This window comes from Tubulanus polymorphus, chromosome 3 (genome assembly GCF_964204645.1).
Source record: "Tubulanus polymorphus chromosome 3, tnTubPoly1.2, whole genome shotgun sequence".
Taxonomy (NCBI): Eukaryota; Metazoa; Nemertea; class Palaeonemertea; order Tubulaniformes; family Tubulanidae; genus Tubulanus; species Tubulanus polymorphus.
The window spans coordinates 10849646-10869942 of NC_134027.1; the positions used below are offsets into that span (position 1 = coordinate 10849646).

At 38.7% G+C, this 20297-nt stretch overlaps 1 protein-coding gene across 2 annotated transcripts; it reads right to left on the reverse strand.

The window, feature by feature from the left end:
* Positions 1–14920: 14920 nt before the first annotated feature.
* Positions 14921–19477, reverse strand: LOC141901894 (tRNA-specific adenosine deaminase 1-like). 2 transcript variants are annotated; one of them, XM_074789457.1, is made up of 9 exons: positions 19196–19477; positions 19009–19086; positions 18399–18453; positions 17965–18092; positions 16927–17386; positions 16493–16656; positions 15850–15949; positions 15626–15712; positions 14921–15086 (listed from the first exon to the last, which is right to left on the reverse strand). In XM_074789457.1, the coding sequence occupies exons 1-9, from the start codon at positions 19371–19373 to the stop codon at positions 14936–14938; spliced, it is 1401 nt and encodes a 466-aa protein (XP_074645558.1). In that variant the 5' UTR covers positions 19374–19477; the 3' UTR covers positions 14921–14935. The 2 variants fall into 2 exon arrangements, with proteins under 2 accessions (XP_074645558.1, XP_074645559.1); XM_074789458.1 differs by lacking the exons at positions 19009–19086; positions 19196–19477 and adding an exon at positions 18527–18546.
* Between the last annotated feature and the right edge of the window lie 820 nt (positions 19478–20297).

The following is a 20297-nucleotide window of genomic DNA, read 5'->3' on the forward strand; positions in this document are numbered from 1 at the left end:
TACCCATGGACCCTTCTTTTTGGAGTTCATATACGCTACCTTATCCCAACCTCTTAATATTCCATTCCCTCTTTAGTATTTTTTTTACAATAGTTACCCAAAATCTATTAATAGTAACTAATAGCTCTTATTTCTTCCCCAAAAACTTCCACCTTGTAACCTGAGCCACTTCTTAGTTTGCGCGCAGTGTACGCTTCAGTTGTTATCGACAAAATACTATTGTGGTTCCTTGCGAAGACTATGCAACCCGGAGTCCAATCCATATAGGATGCAGGCAGCGTGAAGTGCTTGCAAATCTAGCCCAAGACATTGAAGATGCTTTCCAACAAAAGATGTTAGTCCTGCGGCCGTATTATTCGACTTATCAAAAGCCTTTGATAGAAGATGGAAATAAAGTCTACTACTCAGACTTACGGAGGCACGGGGGCGGATACAGGGTTCGGGATATAGGGTTTGAATTTAACTTAAAATCATTAACTTTTAAGAATGACAACGACGACTTTCGAATAACCCAGCGCCTGTGAAATTCCGTCCTTTGATTGAGAAATTACCGAAAACGTAAGTAGGAAAATACAACGAAAGGCTATACTGATCGAATTTGTAATATTCACTTCCAAAATTTGTGATGAATTTTACTCCTTTTAGCTTGATAACGGAAAAGTTTTTCATTCGTCACCCGTCACATTCGTCACATTGAAATTGTAAATATTCACTTCCAGAATTTTTGTCATATTTTACCTCTTAGCTTCTACAACTAAAAAGTTTTCGAGTTTCTTGGCGGAAAGTTGTACTTAAAATGAAGTAAAAGACGCCATTGAAAGTCGAATTTATTGCATTTGAATATTCATTCGTCAAATATAGAATGCCCCATACCTTCGACCAACGGAATGGGTCCAATTTTTTGTTTAAATTCATCAGGTATGGAAATCGCTCCACGGTATTGATAACCATTTGTGGAATGCTACTGCAGATGAAAATAATGGCAGCTGCCACGATCATTATCGTGCTCTGGATGTCAATTGACTTTTTACCAGAAGCTGTTCCCACTTCATCTGCCTGTTTACTGGAATACGTTATTAATCTATACAAAAGAACTGACGTGCATATCCCAATTCCAATTGATGGTAAATATAAATGCGTCATATCGACAACGAAGCGCAAGTTTTTGCCCTTGTACGTATTTCGCTGTTTTCGGAGGGTTAAGCCTTTGTAACAAGGATCAGTGGTTGGTACATGTTTGAACACCAAAGTGGCATAGAAAATGTGAAATATTGTAAAAACTATGAAAGTTACTATTGCAAATATTGAGCATTGCTTAATTTTCCAGTATTTTCGCGTCCATAAAGGGGCGTAAATGTGTACGAAACGATCAAATGACACCATCAGAGTGAGAAGATTGCGCCACCTCCAAAACAACTGTAAACAGTTATTACTGAGAACGTACATCGCGAATGCGCCATCGTCAAAATAGGTTTTGAGAACAATCTCGGGTTCGTAATAGATGAACTTGACCAGGATAACGCCGTCATGGTACATGAACGTGGCAATACAAACTCCGATATCGGATATCGACAGGATGAACAAAGTGTAAAACGCTGACGAGTTGTTTCGTTTGTACAATCGCTGCAAGACTATTGCACAAGTTAGATTCAGAGCCAATCCTACCACTCCGATCGGACCGATCATGTACATGTAATGGAACTGCTTCGTGTAGAAGTGCGGGCTCCGGTGACATACTTGGCTGAAGTTCGCATCTGTGGAAGACATTGTGTCGATGTCTTGCTCTCAACTACCAATCTACTGAAAGAAGGGGGCGAACTTTCACCCTATACCCCACGATAACAACCGTTGGAAACTATCGACTAATAGATTATTTAGTGCTCGTGTCTTTTTGCCTTGAAGGCATTTTCCCTCAAGCAATCATCTTGCAAATTGCATATCTCCGACATTGTACACGGACGCCAAGCGAGAGAAAATTACCATACTTAACGCTACTCATGAAACAGTTACGTATAATATTCAGAGTAAAAATCGAAATCTTACTCATTGGTTCTGACTATCATTATAGCCGTGATCGCACGGAGACGATTGCCCCGTCCTAAAATCCTTGTCCGACGTTTTTGGTCGAGCCAAACAAACACGGGTCCACTTGGCACCCATCGGGCCGAAAATGCTCGTATGATCGCGGCTTATCAGATACACATGAATCGTACAGCGATGTAGATTAATGTGGATACAACCACTACCAGGACTGGGTGAATATTTCTGATTGCTCACCGGTCACATTCGTTTGGTATCGGGGTAAAGCAATATAACATTTTCCATATCAAGCATATGCAAGTTACCTCTCGATTTCTATCAATCTCAAGGAACAGTGAATGGTCATCTGAAATACTTAATGACTGATTGAGTATTAATGAAAACCCTACGGAAGAATCCGGTTTTAAAACTGATGATATCATTCATTTCTTCCAACCATAAAACCTTACCCTCCGCCAGGCCCTTTTTTAAATACCTGTCTCAAAATAAGAATAAATGATTGGTCACCAGAACAAATTATCCTTCCCTTTTTTAATATCTAATTCTCCGTTCATATTTTAGTTATTCTAAGGCTTATTAGTCTTGAAAAATTGATACCTTGTTTCTCATGTACGTATGTACCTTGTACATTACTTTTTTTACAACATGATCTAGTTAACTATAACAGACCCGGCACCGGTCATTCATTGACACTGACTTGGCACTGTGGTTTCAAACAAATGGGTAAATGGCACCAGTAAGTGGAAGAAACAACCATCAGCTCCTATGGCTTATCCGGGGGGTCACTTCCGACTATAGTACCACATGAAAGGACGATTTTGCAGAAAGAAATGGAGGCGCTAGTATATCTATGGATGGAATGTAGGTAGAAATCCCCCCGGTAAATATCCCCCCGGTATAAATTCCACACGGTAACCCCCCCCCCCCCCCAGGTAATAATCCCCCCGGTAAAAATCCCCCATTTTCAGTTTTCTATCAAATTTAAGTAAAAACCTAAATGAAAACCGATAATACTTTTTACAATAATACTTAGATAATACATAGATAGGTACACAGATATTTGCTATTACTTTTAAACTAGATTTCTACATAGAAATTTTCAGAAATACGATATCATTTTCATGCAGAATAATGTCATTTTTATGCACGTAGCCTGGTCAAAGTCATCGATTATCCAAGCCGAATATTGTGAAAAACATCACGGAAAATCTGAAATTTTTTGACGCCTTATAAAACGTTACCATCATGAAACCTAAACAATGCTAACCATTCAGCGTCATTTTACAAACGACAGCCGTAAATCGATGTGCAAAACGTCACAGGTTTATGTGTACACAAACAAGCTATCTGGCAAAATATTATTGACATAGATGTAGAATGGCTTCCTGTGATTATATAATGACCTATATTTGAACGTCGAAATGTTATATTGCATTGAATATCATTAGAAGACGTATTGTAATAGTAAAGGATGTATGATTATATCAGAAGCGGCAGGCATAAATAGAAATGATAAGTAAATCGGATTATTCGGTTAAATGGCGGATGTATACACGATGCGGAAGTCTGATATAAAAGTCAGACCCTGACGTGGGCATGCCGGTGGAATGACGAAGCTATCTACGATGTGTGTAGGGCTGGCGTAAATTTCATCAGCGGCTACAAGCGGTTAATATGAAAATGTGTAAACATATAATTTCAATATTCAATCGTTTGTGAAAATATGTTTGATATTAGGAGTATGCAAGTTTCGTGAGATTAGCAATTTATAATAGCATAGCTGTCATATACGGCTCCGTGTCCTCTGATGGCATGTGTATTAGGTGACAATTCAATTCAATTCTTTATTGATCCTTATTACATTGAAATTCCGGGATAAAATTCCCAAATTCAATAAATACAAATTTTAAAATAAATCAATACAACATACATGACACACGGGTAATTCATACAGAACAACATAAGCATGTTATTTTAAATGACAATGTCTACTTCAACCCACCCAGACTCAAGACTCTAGGAAATCGAGTGACAGCCAAACGCGTGGCCCGGGCCCGCGGACCGGGCCGGCTGGCTAGGCCACACGATATGCTCGAAGTCATAATGAAGCAGACATCAGAAGAGCTCTTTCTTCATCCATGGAGGCAATGAAGTTGCAGACCAGCTTAGAGGCATAAGTAAATGAAGTCGGTCGCAAGTTCGCGATCAATTATTGAGAATTTTCAATAAAAAAATTTAAACCACTACTAGAGTCGAAGACCTGTATCATCTACCCAATCGCCAAATCTCATCATTCCCCAAATTTCTTAAAACTTCGATTTCAAATTTGCAATTCCACATTAGCTTAGCCCAGAAATTCTACATTTTTTTCCCAGGCGTCAAATAATTTTCTAAAATTAATTTTCTTGTTGAAAGCTAATAGGCCTTTAAGTTATTCAACATAAGAATATTGAAGTATTTTGTTGATAATTGCTGTGAAATCAAATTTGGGGGGATTTTTACCAGGGGGGATTTTTACCTATGGGGGATTTTTATCGGGGGGATATTTACCGGGGGAATTTTGCCGGGGGGATTTTTACCTGTTACCCTAAGGAAGCGGGTGGAAAACAATTCGTGGTGGATTAAAAAGTACCCAGATATCTCGATCGTAGTACGTACGTACAATAATACCTTTACTACGATCTTAATCCGCTCCTGCGCCTTTTTACCACGCAAAGGCATAGATCCGTCCGCATTCTTTTAATTTCTACCCTAATTTCGTCCTTAGAAATTTACCATCACGCAGCCTTAATGTATATATACTACCACGAATAGATACTGGGGAAATTTTCAGTTCTCGGTATATTACAGCGCTGTGCATTGCTACACAATATACGAATTGATCATTGTCATACTGGTTTTATCCAGTTGCTGTCTAGGTTTACGACCCCTGAGAGTAAGAATTGACCTTTCAAAAAGGTATGTCACCTTGTGTTGCTTTGTTATAGATTTTGTCTACCATGTCAAAGCTGTCAACTATTCCTGATTTGCAGTATACATTTTGTTACATTTCTTGTCCCGAGAAACACATATTTGATCTTTTTAAGTATAATGAAATATGAAAAATATTACTGAGGATTTGCCTTTGATTACTGATTGATTTGAATATTTTCTATCATATCTCAATGAATGTTACTGAGAAAATTAGACTTGTTACTGATATCACTTATCAGAGGTTGGCAGCTTGGTATGCCAGGTGCAATAACATTGTCAATACAATACATATACCTGAAATAGAATTAATGAATCTGACTCCAATCTATGAAATTTAAAGTCTCTTTCCTTCATTCTACTTGAGTCAAAGAAGACGCTTTGGCAAATAAGCTTAGATTGATATATAACAATGCTATTGTTTTGATAAGGTTATTTCTGCCGATTGTTTCGTGTTCTTCTTGATCAAAAACAGAATAAAATGCCTAGGGCAAAATAATACAGGATGCTATTTATCTATACTTTGAAAGTGAAGTAATAAAGTTAAAAACATGTATTTTATAATATTTTTAGGTGAGATATGGATGACTACCTTCGTTTCCTCCAAGCACGGCTTAATCGAGCCGACAAAGAATCGGATGAGCTAGCCGAGACAAACCCTCTGAGAAGTAGGACAAATTTTCCTGCCTTTCGAGAACTGTGTGGCGAAGATGAAATAGATACAACATTTTATAAAGAAGATATCCCAGGCTCGGGCCATTACGTTCGTGGTCGACATTGGTGTTTTATGGGTGAAATAGTGAATGATACTTGCTCACAATTACCCGGCTTTTTCAACCGAAACAGGATTTTTGTTCGAGATGTCAGCGGAGATGAAGAATTCAATATCAGTTTTTATCACGATCCCTTTCAGAGCATGTTCTTCGATTTTACAGCTTTAAAGAATGGTCACACGATATGTATCAGGTACGCGGAACGTCATCAGTTTATGGACGGCTCCGTTGGAGTCCGGGTCGAACATCTTAAAAACGTCCTTGCTATAAGAACCGACCTGAAAAATCTCTTCGAAATCTCCGAAATCAACCCATTGAAAAAACAGCATAACTGTTGGCAATGTTCGAAAAGCGAGTCAAATTTGGAGAAGAAGCTTTTCAAGTGTTCCCGGTGCAAGTATGCTAAATACTGCGATAAAAGCTGTCAGACGAAAGATTGGCCGAATCACAAGAAGCATTGTAAATTTATTGCCGACTTTATTAAGCTCACCGACTTGAAGTTCGATCAATACGAGGACAGCATTCCGTTTATTAACACGTGGCCATTTTAAATTGGAGCTTATTCTTATTAATCATTAAGTGGAACTGAAGTATTTCTTTTTACGTATAATGTTGATATTATTGATATACATACTCGATGTTCACATACGACGTGTGTTATCTAAGACACGAATATAGATTTAAAACAATAATTTTCATGTAGTTAAACTCGTCATCAAAGTCGTAATTACTAAAACTTAAATTATCATACTATATAATCTAATATCAATTTACATACATACGTGCATACACGTACATTCGACAAGATAAAGCATTTGAAATGGCATTCGGTCAAAGTATAAGAGCCGTCAAATTAGTCTGAAATACTTGCATTAGATCGTTACGTATATCCAGTATCAAAAGTGTTAGATTTTCTTACTAGGGGCGAAATTATTTTCTATATCCGATGAATCGATGTTTCGAGTTCGTTATAACTAACGAAATTCCATTGTAGTCGTTTAAATTTGTCTGAAACATATTAAGTGCAATGTACTTGTTGTCATCAGACGACCGCGTGTATTTGTTTACTTCTTATCTCGGAACCGATAAAAACTTGATGTTACCTGCGCAGATACAGTGGGAGGTCACTGTAATGGCTGTGGCACCAGCGTATATGGTTTCCCCAAGTAGGCCTAAGGTACGTGGTAAGCGGGCAACCTAGTCTGAATACCAGTCGTTGTTACCGGTTCCGTTGTTTGCGGAACGACGGCTAGGTACTAGACTAGCGGGCAACCAAGCTTTGTTCTACAATTTTCCAAACATTATAAACCGTGTATTATCTACTTATTACCAAAGAACCCCTATAAATTAATCGTGTTATGTGATGTGCAATTTGTGTTCGCAAATTATTGCGTAATCAACTTATAAAATTGTGAAACGGCGTACTAGATTCCCCGCAGATTTCTAAAGTATGGAAGCCCTGAGACGGCATCTTACATTCACCTCCTTGCTTGCCGCAGAACCACTTAACGTGCCACCATTCACCTAGCCATTTAGTCATCTCGACTTGAGACTCTGAGATCTTTCATGCGACAGCGTGTCTTAAAGTTTGATATTTCGGTATTGCAGACTTTTTGCCATTTAAACAAATTGGGAACTCTTAAGATATCGTCTCAGGGCTTCCATAATACTACGAGTAAATCGATGTGAATTCCCCTAGTACGGTACGCGGTAACAGCAGCCTGGGATTCTATGTATACTTACTCCACTTCTACGTAGTAATCGTCTATAAAAGCTAACATTCACAACGGTTATTGAATAGGTTCGTATTAGGTATTCTTTACTATGTTTATGTTCTTTTTTCGTAATACAGGGGTTCTTTGAATATACAGTAAACATTGCGTAAGGCGGATCGGCGAAAGTCTGATTACCGCTTATATCGGATGAATATTGATGGTTCCAATTTATTTACAAGACGAAGAACCAGATATCTTAGCAAAAAAGGTGCATCATTCTTCAGGATTTCATCTTATTGCCTTGAAACTACATCTTAATGCATGCAGTAAATTTCAGAAAGCAATTTGCATCAGGAGTCATTTATTGCTTGAAAATTGCACGAAAATACTAAGCAGCAAACTATAGGTATAGGTCAAGGTCTGAATATTGTAGTGCTAAATTCCCGGATTTAAAACGATCTGATACTACGCCCCGGTGTTTTAGCTTCTGCGGCCATACATTGGGAGAGGTTTCGTTCCCAAGACTCAATATTCAGCCACCCTCTGATATGTGACATCATATAAATTTTATTTGAATATTTTTTCATATCGTGAAAAATATTTTTTTGAAAATATAAATAGTTACCCTGCCGCGCCTGCCTGTACCCTACGAAATTTTGGAGGTAGACCATAAACAAATGTTTATCTTTGGTCTTATTTGACTACAAAATAATACTGTAAGAAAGATAAAATACAATATAAACTTCTAGAACTTTGAAGTCACGAATTAATAAGATTTTTCAAGCAATGCGCTTACTCCAAACAACCTCTAGCTTTCAAGGTAAACCACACTTTGCCCATGGGCAATTTATTTAAGATTGGATTTTATTTTTCCGTTTGCAGAAATTAATTCTCAAACTTGTAGTTTTCTGGAAAAGGCTGGAAATTCGACTTTTTGTGAGTCGGGGGACTTTTCTTGGTCCTAAAAGATCCGACTCAATGTAGATCCGTTTTGTTTGTTTGTTTTTTTCAGTAGACATACGGCTAAGCTTGTGAACAATCAATGATGTTTGGTGGGTTTCGCTTTCGTCCTCAGGCTACTGAACAAGAGGAAGCCGAGGAGGTAAAATCATTTTTTGAAAAAGATCCTTTGAGAAGTAGATATTTCCCTGCGTTTGCTGATCTTTGCAACGAGGATGATATAGATTTGTTCTTTTTTCGCGAGTCAAGTCCTGCGTGCTATGCAATTCGCCGTCATTGGTGCTATATCGGAGAAATAGTGAATGATGAAATATCCCACATTCCGGGGCCCATGTTTCGTAATCAAGTACAAGTGCGCGATATCAATGGAGACGTAGTAAAGGTTTTCTTCCACCCCGACCCGCCAACTCAGATGATCTACTTTAACGTCAAGGATTTGAGGAATGGCCACACTCTTTGCGTTCGATACGCGCAGCGACACTATTTCATGGATATGACCGTCGGTTTGCGTTTGGAAAACATTCAGTTCGTCCACGTCGTCAAAACGGGACTGCAAAATCTGCTGGAAATATCTGCCATCAATCCTTTGAAGAAGACGAAAACCTGTTGGCATTGTTCAGAAAAAGAGGACGCTACGACTCCGCTCTACAAATGTGCAAAGTGCAGACGTGCAAAGTATTGCAACAAGGATTGCCAAAAGGAAGACTGGAAGATTCACAAGAAACATTGTAAATTTATTGACGATTTCATCAAGCTAACAGATATGGACTTTGAAAATTATGAAACTTCGATTCCTTTTAAAAATCTGGGCTTTTAATTGTTTCGTCAATTGCATACATTTACCTACGTATGATACGTCATGTGTAATTCGTTAATCAAATAATGATCACTATTCGATGTAATCTGCAGTACGTGAACTCATTCTTATTTCTGGGCGTTCTGTATCGTTCTACGTGTCTCGATATAATCATGGACTCTTCGTTTTTTAGAGTCCATGATATGATGAAGAAATCGACCATACAGATATTACGTAACATAGATACGTGTATATATGAGGACATCAATCTGCTACCCCTTACCTAATGCTCGCTTTACGCGGGTTCAGGTCCTCATTCCGGGCATACCACTAGCTTAAAAACACAATACAAATTGATAAAAAGTATGTGCCCTACACCTGGTGAAAAGGTTTAAGCTTTAAACGGTGTAAGTCTCAAATGTTGCCGGCATAGAAAACATGAATTGACTCAATTTTAATTAAACCGCATAATTTTCTTGAAACTTGAGCCGCAATGTAGGCTGCAACCTGTATGACGTTGGACTAAAATATATACACTGTTCAATAATTCTGGGATGGAGCTATGATATTCATAGGGCTGGGTTCCAGGGAAGTAAAAAGGGACCATATATGAAATGTAACTGTAATGACGATCCAAGCAACGACCGTGAGGGGGGTACTCGACAATATAAATGTTTTGAAATTCTGGGAAGAATTTGGTGAGATTTCATCATTTGCATGAGAAATACCAGTTGTTTGTTATTATATTCGCCTTAAATGAAAAAAATGCACTTAAGGATTTCTTTTTGGGGACCTTCAAATTTAGGTGGGGCGAACCCCCTTAACTCCCTCTAAATCCACCCTTGTGATATACGATACGCTAGAGCACAAAGTGCGTGCTGTGCAATAATTAAAGGTTTTCATTCACAGAATTCTAATCCCCGTGAACGGTACTCAGTGAATGGATGATGCATCTTTTGCGCGCAAATCGTCGCAGGCATCTCAACTTCCAAAACCACCTCGTGAACCTCTCTTCGATCAGAATAGCGACGTCCAATCGGCGTAGATTCTGAACGAAATTTCTCATTTCGCATGTATTCGCGGTAGCTTCTACTGACATAGCGGCAATCAAGTAGTTAATGAGTAAAAGTGAAGCCATGTAAAAATATATGACGTAGGCGACTCCGATGTGCAAAGGCGGGTCACTCGTGAAATTCAGGCTACCGTTCTCGAGAAAAAACATTTTCAAAATTCCTGTTGCAACATCGCTGAAGTCGACCGTTGTTTGAGATTGGGAGAAGAAATGATAAAACACAACCTTGATGAATAGGCTTATGACCATGAACTGAAGCAGAACTTCGATCATCTTTCTCAAAACGATAACGAACGGCCCGATGTACGGAAATAACTCGATCATGTACATAAAACTGACGATAGCCATTGGTAAATACAAACTCTTGAAAAGCAAAAGCACTTGAAAAAGGCTTTTGTTTGTCAACGTTGATCTAAACATGTAGATGACAATAACGGCAATTAAACAATTCATTACAAGTTGTATATAGCGATAAAAAGGCGTATAAGACAAAAAACGACCTTGTGCTCGCCGGTGCCTGGTCATCAGGCGGTACTCCTTGTTTGTGACCCGAAAAACTACTTCAATCAGATCGAAGGCGATGAAAATGTACGACATAAACATGAACGTCGCCAATACGTATGTAACACTCATTCTGCCGCTCGTATTGAAATTGGTGCAAAGTGATTGCTCGAATGTGTCGTTCACTGCACTCTCACCGTCGCAGGTCGGCTGCCGACTGGAAGAAACCATGAGGAACGTAGACGGATCGATAACCGCTACACAGACGAGATACGCTACACGTATCAGAAACCAAATCGATAAAAAGGGCAGATTTTTCAGAAATTTGTGACGCACCCAGTTTTTAATGACCGGGCTACGATGCATTCCGTATTTATCTTTACCATCTACATAATCAGCTCCGATGTAACGCATGAATCTTAGAGGACTGCGAATTTCTCTTTTCCAATTATTGTTACTTTCGTATTCGGTGAAATCGTACGTTGAGACTCGTTGCAGCCCGTGATCTTTCTGTGCAATCAAATGCAAACCCGGTGTATTTAAATACGCCATCGTAAGTCCGTACGTAGCGTGATGCATGGCCAATTCTAACGGTCGAAACGCATTCGCATCTTCGTCCAGCATTAACTGTCTTCTGTCTTCGATTTTAAGGTTTTCGAATATCATTTCAAAAATTTCGATGCACGTGTCTTCCGTGCCGGGAGCCGCTGCTGAATTTTCGACTAAAACGTGCAAAACATTACGTTCGAGTTTACCTTTCAATTTTACGTCGACGCCATCGGCAATCAGTTGGCGAATGCAAGATTTAGAACCGAAAATTACGGCAATAAATAACGCCCTCGAAAAGTCTAGATCGTTCGAAAGTTCGGTTTTCTCGTAGACGAAAGAACCGTTCACGAGATCGATAAACTCGTCGGAACTGGTTTTCGTTTTGAGCGCCATGTATTCGCCGATGTTGTCGTCCCGTAGAATTTCATACCAAGACGAATATTCTGGCATCGGCAGCAAAACCGTGTTATCGATTCTACTACGTTTCTTCGCTGATTTCATATTTTTCGGAGTGTCAATCTGAAAAAAAAGAACGGTCGCTTGATTCTTCGGACACAACCTGCATAATGGTAATCAATTTTAAAATTTTAAACTGACTCGTTTAAAAACTGTGTATCCTATAGGGCATTTTTAATTACGTATATGGAGTATGGATTTTTCTAGGAAAACGATGGGGGAACGAAGGGAAAAAATGAAAATCAGAAATTTGATAGCCGTTTGAAAAGGAAGGGAATTGAAAAAGAAATAAGAATTTTGCGACGTGTATTTCCCACAAAACCTCAGAAGGACTGCAGATAACAATTAAATGAAATTGCGATGAATTCAATTCCAACGATGCCAAACAAACGAAACAGCTAACTTTTCTGCAAATCACGAGATCGAATTTCAAGATGAACATAACTTTCTGCAGGTTACTAGATTGAAAATCAAGACGGACACAACGAAAACATTGTAACATTGTGATGAAAACACGGATACTGATAGACCTAACTTAAAAAACCCTTCATTTTCCACTGATTCTCAAATCGGTATCCGGTCAACTCGGTGAAAAAAATAGAGGGTTTGAGATCTTCTCCGAAATCGAGTCAAGTCTGACGTGTGGTCATCTGAATCCCGTTACATAGATTTGAGTTAGAGTAAACTCTGAATTGAAATCAGTTCATTCTCCAAAATCCAAATCCCAACCTCAAATCGCGGACCCAGTGGTGAAAAATTCGCGCCGCGTAGGGAGATTAGAGCCCGCGGATCATATTGGGTATCATAATAATAGCACCACTACTGGAAATTATAGGGTATTCGAAAATACACTCAAATCCGTCTTAAAACGGAGCCCCGGAGGTGACGCATTTAAAAAAAGATTTTTTTTTTGTCGTGGGGACGAAAAAAATCTTTTCGTGGCCACGAAAAGTTTATTTCTCATCATGTCACTTCCTTGCTCCGGAAGTAATTTTCAAAATATCGATGTATTAAATTAGGCAGCCAACACAATTATCAATTAACCCCAATCGGTCCAGGCTGTTTGGGAGATTGTTTGAATTAACCGGAACCACAACTTCTAATCGTGTATTCCGCTTCTGTGAATTCGGAATGCTATAAATTCGACCGCCGCTCACGTCAGCTATATCTGTAATTCGATTTCTGATTTCAAAATCAAACCCCCTGTTTCGCTCCCGGCAGGTGTGGTTGCTTTGTAAGGGGCACCATCAAATCAAAACAAATCAAATGAAATCTACCAATCAAATAAATAACATGGCGAGTCCCTATCATTAAGATTTAAAAAAAAAACAGTAGCGTTGAGAGAATAAACGAAAACACACATGAATCAAATGTATCAGCTGAACAATTTTTGGGGGAAAAAACGGGCCTGAATTGAACAATATCAACTTACTAATGCTTCCAATTTGATATGGTCGTTCTCAATGATCCATTCTGCGCTACGTGATGTCTGCCGGTTCGGTGAATGAGGATAGATACTCAGATGGTCTGATGAAATTTCATTTTCTGCTGGGTGTATCATCGTGTCAATATTTGAACGTGCTTATCTGCGGTTATATCACGGACTAAACGTAGCCCGCGATTAGGTTTTAATACTTTCAGATTTCATCAATGATTAATTTCTCATTAAAGCGAAATGCCTCACGTTAAAGCGTTCAGGATGAATTAACACCATAATTAGCGTGAAAGCCTAAAACTAAACAAACAAGAATAATAATATTTTTTAAATTCCTGATATTTAAGTTCATGTATCGTTCAATGAAAATAAGAAACTGATGCAGGGGCAGATCCAAGTTGAGGGTGTCCCTTTAAAATTTCAAGTTGCCCTGGAATTTTATGAGAAAATGAAAAGTAAAATGATTCTTAGAAAAGTTTAAATTCATAAGCTTGTTCTTTGTGTTGTGCTGTTGCGTTGCGTTGTATTTGCGGTTATAACCCGTCTTTCGAGGGGCTTTTTTGGTTAAATGATATCAAGTGCCCTATTTTGGTGTGTGACCCTCCCTATAAGCCTAACCCATCCCTATACACTTCAAGCTGGAACGGCAAAATTCCAGGAAGCGTGTCGTTGTTATTCTGGATTTAATTGATGCAGAACTGATGAAATAAGTATCTAGAATTGATATCGCCGCATTCGGATAACTTCAGTGATAATCAAAACCCGAAATTTACAAACCGCGCAAAACCGGTATGAACGGAATTGTTCATGGGGAATAAATTCATTTCGATCAATCATCGTAAATATATCTACATCATCATTTGATGAGTTCCTATTGTGCGTGAAATGGTGTCCCGCTGAGGTGTATTAATCTCGTAATGAATTGTAAAAATCCACAAGGGAGACCGTAAAACGTGTACGCCATGCGACGGTTTTGTGCGAATCCCAAATAAGCTTCGTCCGTTTACTGGAACAGTTCATCAAATTTCGTAGAATTGTGTTCTGTTTATTGCGGGTGCGAACTACGTGTAAATGTGGATGAAGGTCGAGTTCTACAGTTCTCGATTAAAGATTTTGACAAACGTTTGAAATTTGAAACCATGTTTTCCTCTCGAAGCAGGGGCGAATTCCCTGATTTGATTTCTGCGTAAATACACGGGGTTCGGTGCCACATTTATTGGTGAATCCTTCGTATACAGAGTTACAAGGAAGCGTCCGGGGGACACTATTTACGAAAAATGAAAATTGTTGTTCTACAGCTCGACGAAAAATCATTTACGATTAATAAAAAGTTTTGCCGATTTCATATCGAGTTATTAACTCAATATGAATTCAGAAATGTTTTTTTCACTTTTTCATAAATGATGTCCCCAAGACGGCAGTAGGTCTCGACGGAAAATCGCGCAAATTTTCTCATCATATCACAATCGAAAGGTTCGCCGAAGAAACTCGCCTAGTCTGCCCGAAGCTTTCAATGCCACCCCTTTTACATGTCGTTGATATTGAACATGCGAATACGTTACTCGCACGCCACAGTTGGAGTGATGTGTCACATATTCACCGCTGTTGATTTTGTCAGATAGAAGTCAATCATTACACATAGAAAAAAGCCTTCTTTATTGTACATATTCATATCACATCCTCACTGATTTCAAATTGTTCAAGTTCACTCGGATTTTTCACCCAATTCATTTGGCACATCTGTTGTACATCAGCCCACTTGTTCCTGTAGTCCGAGACCACTTGCTTTAAATCGTAATAAGTTTTCAATCCGCAATATCTGTAACGAAAAAGCAGCAAAAATTGAATATTATAATACATGTAGTCTCAATTCAGTTGGAAAATTCAAAATACAGTAAAACATCACTTTAAATCCGGATCACTTGGGAGCAATGCAAATAAATCTGGTTTATGAGATGTGTGGTCTAGATTTTACATACAATGATGTTCCGGGATGGATCCAGGCTGGAAAAAAGGGATTAACCTCATACAAAAAGAGCACTTCATAGTCATGGATTGCGTCTTGACGAGTGGTGAAAATTGGTAGGAGGGTTCTCTCATATAAAAAATGTTGGTTCATTTCTATGCAATTTTAGTGCATATTACTACTTTGAGCAGTTCTGTGGACTTTTGTCATACATCAATTGTTGGGCCGAATTTTCACCTGCCATTTTTAAAAGGGGAGTTACACTGAAAGGGGGTTTTGAACACCCCAAAACCCGCCCTCTGGGCCTGCCCCTTATGTTTAAGTGGTAATCCAGATCAAGCTGATGTGGATCTAGGTTTTGACTGTATCAATGGGTTCATTGCTGCATTCACCTGTCCAACTCATTTTGATCATCACCCAAAAAATGTTTCAGCAAAATTCTGAATGTCTTGAATATCTCGTATTTGCATATACTACATCTGAAATGGAAAATGACACCTCAAATAATTCTTTTGTTAGTTGGGGTGGTCCAGCTTTGGCATATTGATACCAGCATTAGACCATCCTCCACTGTTCAACTGTCGTAGTCGACCGGGCACATGACAATAAGATATACCTAGAAGATGGTTTGTTGATGTTTTTAGCAGTAACACCTAACTTTTTGCCATTGACAGCAACTTCCAACGGTTTTTCGTCAACGTCACACCAAATAATAGCTAAAATCACAAAGAGAATGAGTGTTGATGGATTGAGAATACGATCGATAATCAACTAATCATTTGAGTTGAGTAAAACTTGCGCAAGACCGGTGTAGAATTCAAATGAAAGTCACAAGTTACATCAGGGCCGTTTAATTAAACAAAGCTAACTTGGAAAATGTAAGAAGTTATTTTATCTCCATGTCTTCATTACAACATTGACAACAAAACAAGTTCATAATGAAATTATATTGAATTATAAATGATATTGAATGATATTATCAATGATATTTAAATCATATTATGTGGTACCGGTATATGACAAATTTAGAGTTTTAGCTTGAATGATTGTTTTCAAACTCAACAGTCAAATCAAACAGATTCACTGGAACGCTTAAATTGTTGCAACATACAGACTGCAGAGGTTGTTGAAACGCAATAAAGAAGGTAACTTAGTTAAGTCATTCGTGCGTCAATTGAGCTTCTTACAACTGATAATTTGGTTTCAAAAATTCAAGGAATTGTCGCTGACTTAAACAAGTTTTACCGTATATGGCTTACAACAATTAGAAGGCACCAAATTGTTTCCCGATGATTCGGTACAATTACGTCCATCGTGGAATTCTAGTGATGACTGATAAACAGAAGGAAGGTTGAGATGAACACCATTTGTCAGGAATCTGCCACCTATTGCTCGAATAAGAGCTTCTTTATCGAATGGGCACCTGTAAAACCAGAAACAATCACTTTAGTGAGTATGATGGCAAAGAGACCACTAGTGTGAGAAAACCAAAACATGGCTTCCCGCCAACATTTTGACCCCAATCAACCGAAAATGCTGTAACTTAAATTTTACAGTCAAAGTCGCTTTAAAGTCATTACGTTCATTACTTACTCAAATGACAACTTGCACAATGGAAATTGAAAGGGAAATACTGAATCTTAAAAATGATTAACATCATCTAATGAAATCAGCAATTCATTGATGTACCTACATGCCTATCACCATTGACGTAAAGAATATAGGCGAGGCGAGAAATTGAGTAAGAAGCGCCCCCTGGACACCGACTATATTCCACCTCGCTAATTTATCGCTACACGACATCGAAGTCGTGCGTTCTCCGCGGCCTGGCTTCGTCCTCAATAATCCAGTTTTATGATAATCTATCCCGTTACCGAAATCATCGTAATGAATACCGGGTACACATTTTGCTCCGGTACGATGTATATCGTCACTCGACGGTCCTATGGCCTGCTCTGTACGGGTTTTTTTCGAGCTAGTCACAACCGCACTGTCAATATTGCTATCTGAATGTTTCCGTTTCGATAACCCGTTATCGGAACTAGTCGTTCGAACGTGGCGAACACCGCTGTCTACACTCGCATCTTTCGTTTCAGCAGTTATGATTCCAATTTCATGCATTCGCGATTTCAGAAATATGGACCCGTCGCCACCTGTAAAAACGAAATGTCGATATCATCTATACTTACTTTACTCTAACTTTATTTAACAAACTCAAGGTCACAATGTTGACAATCAGGATCGGTGTAAATATACAAGCGATATTTACATCTCAAATAAACATTTACAGACCAGACCTAGCAACGTATTGATAACCACATAAGGGACAAAAAAGTAAGTTTTCAGGGAGCAAAAAATGAAGAGTTAGACCAATCTTTAGAGGGACAGTTGAAAATTACTTCACGGACAGCAATAGATTTTCTATAGCATCAAAAACTACTAACAGGGAGAGTGGGACTGTCTGACAATCAGGGACAGTAGGCAACTCTGATAGATGGACACCTTTCAGTGAAACTGAACCCAGGGTGTTCAATGGTATACATTAATTTTTCTGCGCACGCAACTCATTTTCTATTTATTAGTGATTTTCCTGAGAGATTTTCGGAAAGTTTTATTTGAAAAAAAATATCAAATTTTCTGATGTTCATTTTATTTCTCACAGACAATATCTTCGGTAATTTTCTGTGCCACTATGAAATAAAGCTCAACAGCTTTACAATGTTACACTTACAAGGAGTATGACTAGAGAAGAAATGGAAGCGGATTCCTGACTTCAGCTGATAAAGTTTTCTATCAGGCTCCAATGCGAATATGCTTTCTCCACCGGATATAGATTTTCTCAGTTCTGCGTACAAATATCTGAAATCAGAAAAAAAGTTGCGAATAGTTTATCGATATAGTGCAACCATTTTGTCCGGGACCTAGTCCGCAATTGTGAGTTAAGATTCGACCCTAGAGTCAACTGATTGAAAATGAATCTAGACAAATTTGCTTAGTTACCTAATCAATGATGGTAAGCTTATATAATCGGATTGTCTTAAAATGTGAAAATAGCCAGGCAAAGACATCTTCAGGGCTTCAGGGTTCTACATCTTGCCAACAGTTTCAAACTAGATCCAAAATATTCTTCAATAAAATCAAGTCATATGAAACTTTTATACGCACCGAATAAATGCCTTTCTAGCAATCACTTCAGCGTGGCTATCATTGATGACATCGCCTAAAAAAGATTAAAAGTTATTTCTTAATAGGAAAGGCAGTGGATATTTCACCGTATACGGCTGAGTATTTACCGTACATCATCGCTGATTTACGCCACACATGCGCACAGAGGTGCGCGACTTACAAAATTCAAGGAAAGTGTGGAGAACAGAGTTAGAGAAAATAGAGCAGAGAGAGCAAGACTCGAACTCGGGCCAGTAAATTACTAGCCCAGCGTCATACCTCTAGACCACCGAGCTCACTGAAAAGCAACCGAATGTTTGAACTATCTATAGTACCTCACCTTACCCTAATCCAATCCCTAGGGGTAAAACAGAACCCTCTAGACCCTCTTCTCACCCTCTCGACACAAACCCTATCGAAACCCTAAACCCAATATTATGATTTTATTGTTACTTTTATTAGTTCATGTAAAAATGTACGGTAAAATAGCGGAAGTAAATACTTTGCCGTGTACGGTTAAATATCCACTTCGTATAGGAAATAAGACCTACTTAAGCATGTTGAGTCAAAGCGAATCTGGTTTGAATTTTCAAGGCAATCATGAACTAACCTTTGCCACTTAATTTAGATGGACTTATACATTTAGTGCCGGTACCGAGTGCTAAAACTCTATAATCATTCTTCCCATCTAAAAAAAGTCAAGAAGAGATTGACAGTCAATAAAATAAAAGCTGAAAAGTACCGGTAGTCATAATAAAATTTTGTCTTTGCATTACAGGACCCATTCAGAGTCTTACCAATCATTGAATTTTCGAGCACAATTGCAGCCATCACAGTCCATTCGACACCTTTCTGAGGTTTCCCTTTCTTTGGTAGTGAGGCATACTTCCTCAAACATATTCCAGCAATGAGATCGGCAAATGAGACACCATCAACCATTTCTGTTGCCGAAACAATGGTACGAAGTACCTTCATTTACAGCGCTTAAAGTCGTGATCGATGATGGTATTTCAATTGCTTTTATTTACCATAATCGTAAAAAATGCAGAAAAAAAGTTGAAAAATGTAAGAATAATGAATAAATGCATGAATTGAATTGAATGTGGAGACTCCTGTTGATTTGTTAAGCAACGTCTACTATTTTTTTTCATTTGGTCTGGGGTTCGAATCCCTCATAAAGTCCCGCGCGCATTTCACCATCTCTAAGTTAACCATACGGATCCCCGGGGTGAAACATTGGAAATTGAGTATATTTTCGTGGGAACGAAATAATTTTTTCGTTCGAACCAAATGTTTTTCGTACGAAGGAAATAGCTTTTCTGCTAAGCCCTGGCCATGATGGTCCCCACCAGATGGAGGTGGTTATAAAACAGTGCCGGTGACAAGTGGTGGAGGTCGATCACGGATATTTGGTTAACACCCCCAATGAAGTATCTCCATTGAAAATCACCTGACCATAGCCCTTTACGAAGGAGTAAAATTCTGTTCTCTGGAGGCTGGGGTAGTTTGAGGAACGGGGTTATTATTTGGTCATTTTGAAAAGGGGGTTCTGTCATGGGAAGGCGGGCTTGTATAAAGGCACTTGCCTGGGGCATATGACTGTCTCGAGCGTTGCTTGTCGACAAGCAATGCGACGCCTATCGACTCCTACCGACGCAACTGAGAGCAACCGCGATCGCAGCCCAGCTTATGTCGACTGCGCTCCGATTCGCAGCAACTGAGGCCGACTAGCGGGATACGAGATCCTGCCAGTTGTTTACCTGCTTATGTCGGTTATGATTACTGGCAACCGCAACAGCTCAAATGATCACGTGATATGCATTTTGAAATAAATTTGAATTATTTTGAACTATTGCGGAATATATATATTTCTATTAGAAAAGCTATTTCTTTAAGATC